This window comes from Sciurus carolinensis, chromosome 12 (assembly GCF_902686445.1).
Source record: "Sciurus carolinensis chromosome 12, mSciCar1.2, whole genome shotgun sequence".
NCBI lineage: Eukaryota > Metazoa > Chordata > Mammalia > Rodentia > Sciuridae > Sciurus > Sciurus carolinensis.
Genome location: NC_062224.1, coordinates 4,784,001 through 4,796,302, shown reverse-complemented (window position 1 = coordinate 4,796,302; position 12,302 = coordinate 4,784,001). Strand labels below are relative to the sequence as shown.

Sequence of the window (12,302 nt, the reverse complement as noted above, 5' to 3'; positions counted from 1 at the left end):
GGTACAAATATCTTGTGTTGAGGAACTGGCTTCCCAAATACCGGTATCTTCAAATAACACTTTCAGGTCCCTATGTCTTTGGTTACTCATTTATCAGTTCTATGGGCAAAACTGCAACAATCTAATGACTCCTCACTTCTCCCTTGTCTCCCAGGTACAGTTCCACCATTCACTTTTGCTCAGGACCCATACGGTGATCAGAAACTTGAGGGTAGTTGTTCCAAACTCTCCCATCCTTCTCCCACTTCTGGGTAACTGCGATGACTGTACCCCCAGAGCAGAGGGACAGCCCCGACTCTCCCCTACACTGTGGGCTGGTCTCCATGCCTGCTCACTCTGAGGCAATTCCCACGGGACAGCTCAGGGTAACACCATCTCTACTTGAGTCCACGTTCATAACCCTTTGGGGAACTTTGTCGACATGTTTGAGAAGCCCAAGGAAAGAGGATCCATTACTGCATTTTCTTTCAGTGGGAAGCATGGTCATTGAAAAGGCAGATAACACATGGATTTTCTTCCCTTAAAAATGACTTGCATTTTTGCCTGAATTCAAAGGATTTGTTTCCTCTGTAAGAAGTTTGCATCTTTTCTAGAACACAGCTTGGGCTCAGAGATGACAGGCCCCAGGTTTTCTCTGGGCCTTCACCACAATTCTTCTGCACATTTTCTTCCAGTTGGAATTGAAGTTTTGAGAGGAAATTTGATTCCCTGCTTCTGCTGCCAGGTAACGCAGGAGTTCCTCCGCGTCCACTGGCAGATAAGGTCTGTGGAAGGAACAGGCCTCTGCAGGGGAGAGGCCTGACAGCCTTCAGAGGCAGGCAAGCCCTCCAGGGTCACCGCAGACCCAGCAGTTCACCCTCAAACAAACTCTTTTATCCCGATTGATGAATATGAAGAATGAAATCCGCAAACCTCGGTGAGTGAGGGTAAGAGCAGGACCAGTTGAGGGCCAAGAGCAGAAGCAGAGTTCTTGCAGAGAACACCATAAAACCCCTGAGTTTAGGCTGGGGTTGTAGCTCAGTGGTAGAGTGCTTGCCTAGCACTGGTTTCAATTCTCAGCACCGCATATAAACAAATAAATAAAATAAAGATCCATCAACAACCATGATCCATCATCCACTAGACTCAGGACTAGTCGCCTGTTTAAACTGCCAACTTCCTGGCAAGGACACTTGACTACCCGGTTGCCATATATAAACCTGAGTATGCTAGTCTGGGGGTTTACACAGCACTTGGGTGACTGCTATTGGTCCAAATGCATGCTAATGAGGGTTGGAAATGTATTAATCGACTGGTCAGCTCTGGAGTCCCGACTTCCAATCAGCTTGAACCCCACTTCCATTTTCTTGGGGCAGGTCCAGGAAGCTGGAGGTTGAGGTCCTGATAGGGCTGCCTGCTGGGTGGAATGGGTCTCTGCAGTGGGATCTATAGGGTGACAGGTCGGGACAGCTGGGCTCCAGGGCCTCAGGACCCCCAGGCTGCTGCTTGCAGCCCACACTCTGACAGGCCCAGCCGCTGCCGCTCTGCTGAGGCTTCTGGGCTGCACGGAGCTGGCAGCCCCGTCGTGGTCGCTGGGCCTAACGTGTCCTCCCGTGTCTTTTCCACCTACTCCTCATTGCCTTTGGATTTCTAGGGGTTTTCACTTCTCTGTCTTCTGTTTCTCTGGAGACCTTACCTGTAGGTTTGTATGCTCCATCAAGATCAGTCTCTACTGCTAAAATTAGTTTTTCTTTAATTTATAATTTACTCCTGTTGTCTTTCAGCTCTCTTCCAACGTTGTTACTCATCTCAAGTTTATAATTAATGTTATTCTTTCACATCGTCTCTGATTTTCTGAATTTCTTTTAGCCCATTTTGAAACATTCGGTGCCTAGCCTTAAGTTTATCTGGTAAAACTGTATTGCTTATGGATGTTATTCTGTACCTTACTCTTTTACATCTGAGATTATATATGTGTAAATCATATTAAAAATCATAAATTATATAAATGCATATAAACTGGACTACTGCACTTACATGTTACGGATCATACATGATGATATATGATTATATATGCATTTACCAAATTACAGTATCAGTGGGCAATAAAGGAATGCCAAGCTAATGAATAAAAACTGAAGTACCATTTCTCTGCTCCTAATGGCGGGGGCTTAGCTAGGGCCCTAGCACTGTGGCTCTGGAGCTCCTGGCCCCACAGTTCTCCCTGAGTGGTAGAAAGGAGACTCCTGGCGTCATGAACTTACTGGTTCTGCCCCTCCCCCTGGGACTTCTACCTGGTCCTTCTCTACCCTTGCCCCTCCCCCACCCACTCCATATTCTATTCCCACCCCCCCTTCTCCAGCAGGGCTTTGCCTGGAACTGAGCTTTATCTGGTTAACTATAAAAGCCTATAGGACCAAGATGGCTCCAGAAACACCCTCCCTGACCACAGTTCCTTTGCCCACCCCCCAGGTTTACTTTGGATTATGTATGGTCTGAGGTCTGGGGTTTTACTGTCTTGGTGGCGCTGTCTGCCTTTACATGGGGATTCAGAGACTAAGGACACTGCCTCCCTGGTTCCTTCCCATTCCTGACTTGATTTTTAACAATGACAAGGTGAATCAGCCTCAAGGTCACTCATTCCTAAAAATCAAAAAGCCCAACTTCTCAGTTCTCAAATAGAGACAAATATGAGAAGTCAACCATTACAGAGGCCCACATTAAATAACCATAGTTATGCATTAGGTATAACTCATCTACACGTGTCCTCAGATTTAATGTTTCCATTTTCTCAGGTCCTTGGATTCCACAATTATGAACTATCCTCTGGCAGGTAAAGATCAGTCTGAACAAATAACAAACAATTCTGTGGCTTAAGGTATTCCTAGGACTGTTTCCAGGAGCACATGTGTAATTTACAGTATTTGACTAGTTACTGACAATAATGCTCTGTTCTCCTACCTTTAAGATAAATATAGGAGACATCAATTTGAAAAACAAATAACTAAAGGCAACATTCCATTTTCAACCAATGTCAAATCCAGATACATTCAGCTTTACCCAGGTTTACGTATTTAAAAGATGAACTGAGATGTAGAATTTTGACTATTACAAAATATTCAAAGTCTTATCTTAGAAAAAAATATGTAATCAGCCTAAAGATAACTGATTCCCTTTCAAACTTAATAATCCATTCAAATGTATTAGTTCTAAGATAAAAGATCAATTAGATGTGTCTGATCCTCAGGAGTATAGAGGGATGTGTGGCCTGGGAGGAGCATCCCTGTGTACCCAGCATGGCCAGCAGTGCAGAGGTTACCTGGCTATTCCTGAAGGCCCATCATGGACATCAGCAAAGCACTTAAACAGGTAACTGCTGGGCACAGTGTCCCACACCTATAATACCAGTAGCTTAGGAGGCTGAGGCAGGAGGATTCCAAGTTCAAGGTCAGCCTCAGCAATGTAGTGAGACCTTGTCTCAACATAAAAAATAAAAAGAACCGGGAAATGTGACTCAGTGGTTAAGCACCCTAAGTTTATTCTCCAGTACTAGGGGGGAAAAAAAGTAGAGAACTATGGCCTTCAGAAAAAGTAACCCAGAAGCAAATATCTGAGACAGGCTTTGGGTACAAGCAGTGTTTCATCAGGTAGAGAAGTGCAGGAAGGGCAGCTAAGTCAGGTGAGCAAAAGACAAAAGGAGATGAGACCACCAGTGGGGTGGGGTGGGGTGGGGGAGCAATCCGGGGGGCGGAGAGAAGGGAGAGCCTGCACTCTAACAACTCCGCCCAACCCGCTGCTTTGTCTTTTTTTTTCCTTGGCAGTACCAGGGACTGAACCAACAGCCTCACACATTGTAGGCAAGTGCTCTGGCCCTGAGTCAAACCCCGAGCCCGTGTAAGAACTTTAAAAACAGTCTTATCATCTACTTCTCTCATGCCAAATGCAAATCTTCAGATAAATCAAAAAAAGTACAAGACAGCATGAAAATAAGAAGGGTTAAAATACTCAGACCACTAGGTCATCAGCGACAACTGCATGGTCAAGTGTCCTTGCCAGGAAGTAGGCAGTTTAAACGGATGTCTAGTCCCGAGTCAAAGCCTAAGCACCAGGTGAGGCCCCCACCACAGAACCCAGGGTGTCATGCTCGGCACTGCAGCCGGAGCGGCAGCTAGCCTAGCGTCCAGCGTGCAGCGGAGAGTCAAACGCCAGCTTCCTGCGGACATCGGCCTGCTTCTAGCCACCACGGAGATATCAGCAACCACAAAGAAAACACCACAACAAAATGACTAACAATTTCTTAAGGAGTACTTTTCATAACCCATCCTATCACCATTAAGTTGTACCAAGGGAATGTTCCCCCAAAACCTTGTTAAACTGAAATCTAAGTAGGGCTAGAAGATACACAATGTTTTGCTACAAACTATTATAATGTTATTTAGCATACATTGCTAGAATAAACTGAGGGTGTACATATACATATTACTCAATATGATTTCACAGAACAACCCAAGAGGTTCGGTGGCAGACAGACTAAACCGAGGGTGTGAAGTTGAAGACCCAGGCACAAGCATGAGAACCCGTTGCCTGAGGTCACCCTGAGCAGGTAAGCTCAGTCCTTGGCCTCTGCTAGCTCCCTGTTCTGATCTGCACAGTGACTATGACGACAGTGAAAACTTATCTTACAGGGCCAATTAAATGAGATCTTGCATGTCCAAATACTACGCAAACTGTGGAGTGCTAAACAAAATATTATATGGACTGTTTCCTCATTGATTTCCTACCCCTAGAGACACCCTCGCTTCCTCTCCTTCCCTTCCTCTGCCCATCTGATCTGTCAGCAAACCCAGCATGTCCTCACAGCCTGTTCCCCACCTACCCACGTCTCACCACTGCCAACGCTTCCAGTCGGAGGAAGAGCTGGCTCCCACCCGCTGCAGCAAGCTCCTCCCAATGAGCCTCCTCTTCTCTTGTCCTCAATGCAGCCTCAAATCCATGTTGGAGCCAAAATAATCCTTCAAATACCAAACCAAAATCCACCACCACTACGACCTCCCTTCACAGTAGGAAGAAACCTGAACTCCTAACCATGGCCTGGAAGCCCATCCAAGACTGGTCCCTTGGAGACCTCAGGGGCCACCACTAGCTCTTGATTCACGGTACTTCTTAAACACACTGCATGTGCATTCCTACCAGCCTTGCATTACCTGGTTCCTCCTTGTGGAAGGTTCCAGAACTTAGAACTGTTCATTTTCTCATTTGATGGCACTCTGTTCAAATGTCACTGTCTCCAAAAGGCCTTTCTGAAACACTGTGTATGAGAGCCAGTCCTCCTCTGCTACTCTGTTTTCCTTCCTAGCCCTAACCATTCAGGAATCACATCACTTATTTACTTCTCCACTACAATAAACTTCACGGGGCAAGGACTTTGTCTATACTTGCTAACAATTGTATCTTGGAGAGGTTGAACTCAGATTTTCCATACTGACGAGTGAAAGCATTTTCTAATTTTATGTGTGTTCCACAGAAAATAATAGAAAACTCGTAAATGCCACAAGTGAAACTTGACTGTGTGAACAGCCCTTAAAGGCTCCATCCTACCTTGGAATTGGAAGTGGACTCTAAGAAACAAAGTCTGTTGCCAAATCCTTCTGCCGCCAAACATAGTTTCTGTTGTTCTTTGTGGATGGTTGCGGTACACTGCAGAACCACTTCATCATCCTGCAAAGGGGGAGAAACAGAAGAAAAAGTGAGATTGGACATGATGAGTCTCAATCAGATCCAGAAAAACATGATTTTGATGCATTTTTTAACAATCAGCCAAATGTAAGAACTGTCCAAAAAAAAATAAAATACAGACTCAATTCCCAAAGCCCTTTTTATGTGCAGAAAGGTAACTGGGTGGAAGAGAAATGGGATTACCATTCAAAGTCATCAATAGTTTTCTGGTTGTTGTTACTGATCGCCAGAGGCAATCGGCACGGTAATAACAAGATATAGGATTTTCCTGTTAGTACTCTTAAGCACAATTTGAATCATCAGAATTGCCAAGAAGTTCTCTGACGTATTTCTAGGATATCAAGTATCATCAAGAATGGAACAGATTCTGCAAGTAGGCACACATGTCATTCACAGCTAACACAGGAAAAAAGTGGGTAACTGAATTTCTGGGTTCACATTGACATGAAAGTCTTCGCTCAACCGTGCATTGGTTGCTTGATCATATTTGAAATGATCCTGGGCTGCTTAAAAATGTAGAGAGAGGCGATTTGCTAGTTTGGTCCTCTGAAATACAGCACTAGCTTCCAATTCGTGAAGCAGGATCACAGGAAAAGCTGCACAGGGGTAAAATAGGATGCACTGGGTGACTCGGAACCAGCAGCGCAAAACACTGCAAGGAGCACAGACCTGAGCACTAGCAGGCTCTGATTCCCATCCTCACTCTCCATGTCCTGGCGACGCAGCTCCTCCCGGTGCCCAGCCCACTGGTGCCTGCTGAGAAGCAGGACACGTCTGGGTGGGCTGGCGTGCGGGTGGCAAGTGCCGCCCAGGGCCACGCGGAGCAGACACAGCAGGTGTGAGGCGTGCAGGCCAGAGCTGTGGTGAGCCAGGGCAAGCCTACCCACTGCCTGGGCAGCCCAGCCTGCACACGGCCACGATGCCACTGCAGACTCGCTCCATGCAGGCAGACCTGCAGTTGCTGACTCCCCTCTGAACGTGCACGAGCAATGATTTCCACCTCCTGCTCCCCCACCAAGGAGAAAATGCAAATAAGGCAAATCTAAATAGGATTCAGAGCTGATCAAGAGTATTAGTACTTTTCCACACCGTAATTAGCATGAGCTTGGACCAATAGCGTTGGTACGTCTTCCAAACCCCGATCAGTCTAAGTTTAGACCAATCACAGTGACCCAAGTGCTCTACGAACCCCTAGATTAAAGCACTCTGGCAGAGAAAACCTTCGCTTGCACTGGCAGAGTTCTGTTCTTGTTCTTCAATAAATCCTAGGGTTACACCCACTCATCCTGATCTGTGGAGTTCATGCTTCAAATTCACAAGAACTCAGAAGAAGAAAGTGACAAGGAGCTGCTGGGGTCTGCTCCAACACTGGGGGCAGGGCCCACCATCAAGAGCTGTGACACTTCTCAGCTGCAGAGACCTGTGGTTTTAAGACCCCACCTGTCAGAAGCAGGGAATCGTGTTTCATCTCAAAACTCTGGTTTCACTAGGTCATAAGATTAGGCAAGTTACCTAACCTCTAAAGGAATGGAGAGAAAGAAAGTACTTAGAGAATGACATACAGGTGGCACTAAATAGATACTAAATAAATGGGAGCTGTAGATATGTTACCACAACATCTCACTTTGATAGGTCCCAAATAACAGGGGCCTAAGATGTTTAACCATTTGTATTTTGATGTTTCAAACTCAAATACACATAAGGAAATAAATATATCCACCAATCCTTTTCATTAGACCCAAAATGAGAATGGACACAAGTGGACCCTTCATCAAGGTAGAACAGCAGAGCGGAAGTGATGAGATGTAATAAATCTTAAAAAGCAGAAAACAAGCTTTTTTTTTTTTAACTCAAAGAAAATGCCATGTTAGAAGAGTGTGACTTTCATCTGCATTTAAAACCCTTGTGTTTGCTTTGATTTCCCTTACAATACTTGAGAGCTGGCTTCCAGCATCCACTGCAGGCAAAGCCCAGAGTTTAACAACCACCTCCTAATTGTCCCTCCAGATGCTCATTAATTTTCAGTGAACATTCATTTTATTTGAAAAGTCATTTGCTAAAAAAAAAAAAAAAGCCTGATTTTCATATAAACACGTATGAATGTAAATTCATGTTCAGCATGGCTGTAATAAAAAAAATCACAAAGCACTTTATATCATCTGCAAGATAAAAACAAATGGTGTTTTCCGAATGCACAGTGTAACAAGAAAGAGCAGAAAAGCTGCCGGTGCGCCTGTGCCGTAATACATCCCCAGGGGCTTACTACCTGTGTCACTCGCCCTGTGGAACCAGCTCCGACACACAGAGGACACTCTGGAGGGGAAGGTTCTTTACCAGATGCGGAGACTCCCTGAACACCACTTAGTAAATAATTACTGTAATGTACTCATTAAAGACAGCTTGGGAATGAGAGTAAGAGGACACCTCTTAGGAGGTTGGGGACAGCAGACTGTCAACCTGGAGGTCAAACGGGATGAGCAGTGCCACTAAGCTAGCTTTGGAAAGAGGCACAGTGCGCCCGCCCTGGCTCTCACTCATTTGATCCTCGCCGCGCCCTGCGACATGAAGACACCCACACACATATGGATGAGGAGAGCCAGGCGCAGAGCAGCTGCTCGCTCACAGAGGGCTGATCCTACGTGTTTCCAGGAACCAGGTCATCAAACCTGATCTGAAAGCCCTCAGCCCCTGGCTGCTGCTAGACACTGGGCTGATTTTCACTGTGCTTGTCACATGTGGGAGTACATCTCAATCTGGAGCCTGCTTCCTACCGCCCACAGATCTTGCCAGAACACATATTTTGATTCTGCAGGTCTCGGGTGGGACAGAGGCTGTATTTCTAATGAATGCTCAAGAACCAGGGCCACACTCCGAGGCTCTAGGATGCCCGATGGGTCCCAGAAAGGATATGGATCCCAGTCGACAGGAGTAGCCCTCACAGGAGTTTGGAAAGCATCAGGAAGAGCCGAACATTCTGATCCACCTGCTGGGGACACAGCACTTGCCTAGCACGTGTGGGGCCCTGGGTTCCGTCCTCACTGCTGCACGTTGGACACAATCAGAAGTTAAAGCTTATGTGGAAACACTTATCAATTTGAAGTAAATTCCGATTACATAAAGAAATAAATTAAAGTAACACATTAAACCACCCCACCGAATTTGGGGCATTTTATTCTGAGACAGGTCTAAGTTTCTCAGGGCCTCGCTGAGTTGCTGAGGCTGGTCTTGAACTTACGATCATCCTGACTCACTTATTCGGTTTCCCTTCACCCAAATGCCTTAACATTTGCCCACAGGGGCCAGCAGAGGGCCAGCGCCACATCCAGGAGATCCCTGCTCAGCCAAGGAGACAGGCTCCACTCACGACCTGGAGTCAGGGTTCAGCTTCAAACACCACAGTTTACCCTGACATCTTGGTAAAGCCTCTGCCCCTTGACCTGGGGGCACCTTTTATTTTACATTCCAGTAAGTCAAGGGTTCCTTTCTGACAAAAAGATCCCAAATGCTTGCTGGGCCAAATGCCAAAACACAAACCCCTGCCACGTCCTCTGGTCCACGATTCACCTCCACGCAGACGCTGCTGAAGGACGGCTCTCGGGCGGCACGCAGACTCACATGTCAGAGGCTGCCACAAGTAACGCGGGTCTCCTCTTTACTGGGACCCACGCGTGGGAGTCTGGGTGTGGTTAACGCGTACGTGATGTGGGCTCCGGGGTAAAACTGCTCACACTCTAGGCTCTACCCAAAACAAAGATGAACCCTGCTGAGATCCCAGGGAGCAGCACTGCTCGGTTAGCAGGATGAAGATGTGACTGAGGTTCATCTTCTTAGGCTGCGAGTCCTCTTCTGAATCAGTCTCTGCTACCTGGCTTAACATGGAACCTCCTCATTCACATCAGGCAGGGGCTACTGGAGCTTTAACTCAGGGGCAATTTACCATGGAGCCAAACCCCAGTCCATTTTATTTTGAGACAGGGTCTCACTGAGTTGCTCAGGGCCTTGCTAAGTTGCTGAGGCTGACCTTGAACTTGCGATCCTCCTGCCTCAGCCTCCAGAGTGACCAGGATTACAAGCCTGTGCCACCACACTCAGCCCTATCACATTTCCTGCGTTCACATCTGGTTGTGTGCCAGCCAAGCATCTGAGGTTTGTACGTACATGGGTACCATCATTCTTTCCATCTTTGGAAAATGAAAAATACCCTTAATCTTCACTCTTCTCCCCTCTTTGTTTTTTGAGTTCCTGTGTCTTACGCTCTCGGACCTTGCTAGGAAAACACACGTAGACTCGGTTCACAAGAAATCAGGTCCACACTCTAAATGCTACAAGAATGGGTTTGACTCATTCTTTTGTTTCATCTTTTAAAAATTTCAGACCCTGTAATTAACCTCGAATGACCAGCATGATGAGGCACGTTAGAGCCGGAACAGGGAGCGTGCACGCCAGTGGGCTCTTTGTCTTGCAAATTCCAAGAATGAAATTCGCAGACACAGGGTAAGAGCAAAGGGACAGGAGTTATCAGATTAACAGAAAGACAAAGAAAGCAAGCAGAGCTCCCAGGGAGGATCCCCAAGAGAGTGGTGCCAATGGGTGTCTGATGTCCGGGGGTTTTAAAGGTATATCTGATGGCCCAGAGCAGGAGATTGGTGGGGCGAGGGCTGCCAGAACGCACCAATCAAGCTCTTTATTTTATTGATTTATCTTTTGAATCTTAATTCGGGCCTCCTTTCAGGCATGAGCCTCCCCTGACACACCAGGCGAGGCCGTTCTTTTGTTTTGTGTTCCTGAATGCCACCGTATTCTCTCCTTTAATCTACTTGGTTGGTCCTTATGCACTCCTTTGGGTACTCAGGAATGTTTGATTATTAAGTTGAATATTTTTTCTCAGAACTAGCCCCGGTATCTAGCAATAATTTCAGCATACAGGAGAGCCTCAATAAGTAATAGGTGAATGAATCAACAAAATAACCTACAAACGGAACCACCACACGGACTCAGCTACACCACTACTCGGCACTCCCTAAAGAACTGAAGCCAGCATGCTCCAGTGATACATGCACGCCCGGGTTTACGGCAGCAAGATTCACAATAGCCAGACTATGGAACGAGCCTGCCAAAGGGTGAATGAACAAAGAAAATGTGGTGTATACATGCCATGGAGTTTTATTCAGCCGTAAAGAATAACGGTATCATTTGTAGGAAAATGAATGGAACTTGAGAACACTGTGTTAAGTGAAATAAGCCAGCCTCAGAAAGCCATGGGTCATATGTTCCCTCTCATGTGGAAGGTAGGAGAAATGGGGAAGGGAAAAAAGGGTTCGGGTCTCCTGAAGGAAGAAGGAAGGTCAGTTCAACAGAGAAAGAGGAACGGGAGGGCCTGGGGTGGCACATGCCAGGGTCCTACCCTTCTGTTGTAAACAGTAAACGTCAAACAAAAGATGTTCAACCCCTTCCCACTCACATCGCGGCCTTTGACGCACTCAGGGACGTGTTTAAGTATCGTACCCCAGCATCTCCCACTGAAGTTCCCTGTCAACGTCCCAAATGGTTTCTAACACAAGGAACAGACTTTATAAACCACGAGAGTGGTAAGTTACTTTCACATAGGAAGTGCTTCTTTCCAACTGCACAGCCACATTCCGGTCCTTCACACATGTCCCTTGGTCCTAGCAGCTGTGAGAGAGCAGAGGCCAGGTTGGTCACCCTCACCGTACGTCTCCATCACCTAACATTGCACCTGGCAAGACTAACATCCTGCCCAAGTGACTGCAGAGCCCACTGTTCATAAACACATGCCGCTACACCAACAGGTGGAGTCTCTTAGAATTGCAAAGGTAAGAGTCTATTTAATTTCCAATTAAAGCTAGTATTATATGACCCCAATAAGTGATTTCATGGTTTCATGGACCAGGAAATAGGGCAATCTTGGAGGAAGATTACCAAGCCTGTACACAGAACTGTGACAAATTTACATATCATAAACATCCACAGCATCAATATAAAGCCCAACTGGATCACTGCAAAAAGCAGGTGGTCCCTTATTTCTCCCTATTTTCACAGAAAGATAGTAAAACTTTCATTACAGCAATGCTCTCTGCATACACAATCTAAAAATCATTCATCTTACACTCTTCAAAACTCTGGAGAAGCTCTTAAGAACTCTGGCCATTACAAACCCCTTACATCATACTAACTACTTCCCTTAAACTCTTACTATGCTTGTATTCCAAAAAGTTAATCCACGCTTACTTTCTGTGACTGGTGTTCTCCCTGGGTTGTGTCATGAGAATTGTTGCAGGCTTAGCCTTGACTCAAAAGCTATTTATCCAGAAGGTCAGATTCCACTCTATAGAAACCAGGCGCCCAATGGCAGTAAGTGCTTTAGCTGAAACCTGTAAGGCAATCGTGTCATCATCCATTTTACACCACTGCACACAGTAAGTGCTCAGTAAACGCAGGGTGGTTTCAATTCCTTTTGTTGTACTTTCTTGTGCACTTCCTGTGACCTTAAAACCACTTAGAATAGAGGTCTAACATTTATGGGGAGAAAGAGTTATAAAACTGTATTCAGGCAGTTTTGTGATGAG

General features: G+C 46.1%; 1 protein-coding gene across 6 annotated transcripts in view; it reads right to left on the bottom strand.

Moving 5' to 3' along the window:
• The window catches only part of Ryr2 (ryanodine receptor 2), a 605,596-nt gene that overhangs the window by 430,583 nt on the left and 162,711 nt on the right, over positions 1–12,302 (bottom strand). For all 6 annotated transcript variants that reach the window (XM_047520965.1, XM_047520967.1, XM_047520968.1 and 3 more), the window contains exon 2: positions 5,578–5,697. In XM_047520965.1, the coding sequence (XP_047376921.1) occupies positions 5,578–5,697 (120 nt within the window). The remainder of the gene's footprint in view (positions 1–5,577; positions 5,698–12,302) is intronic.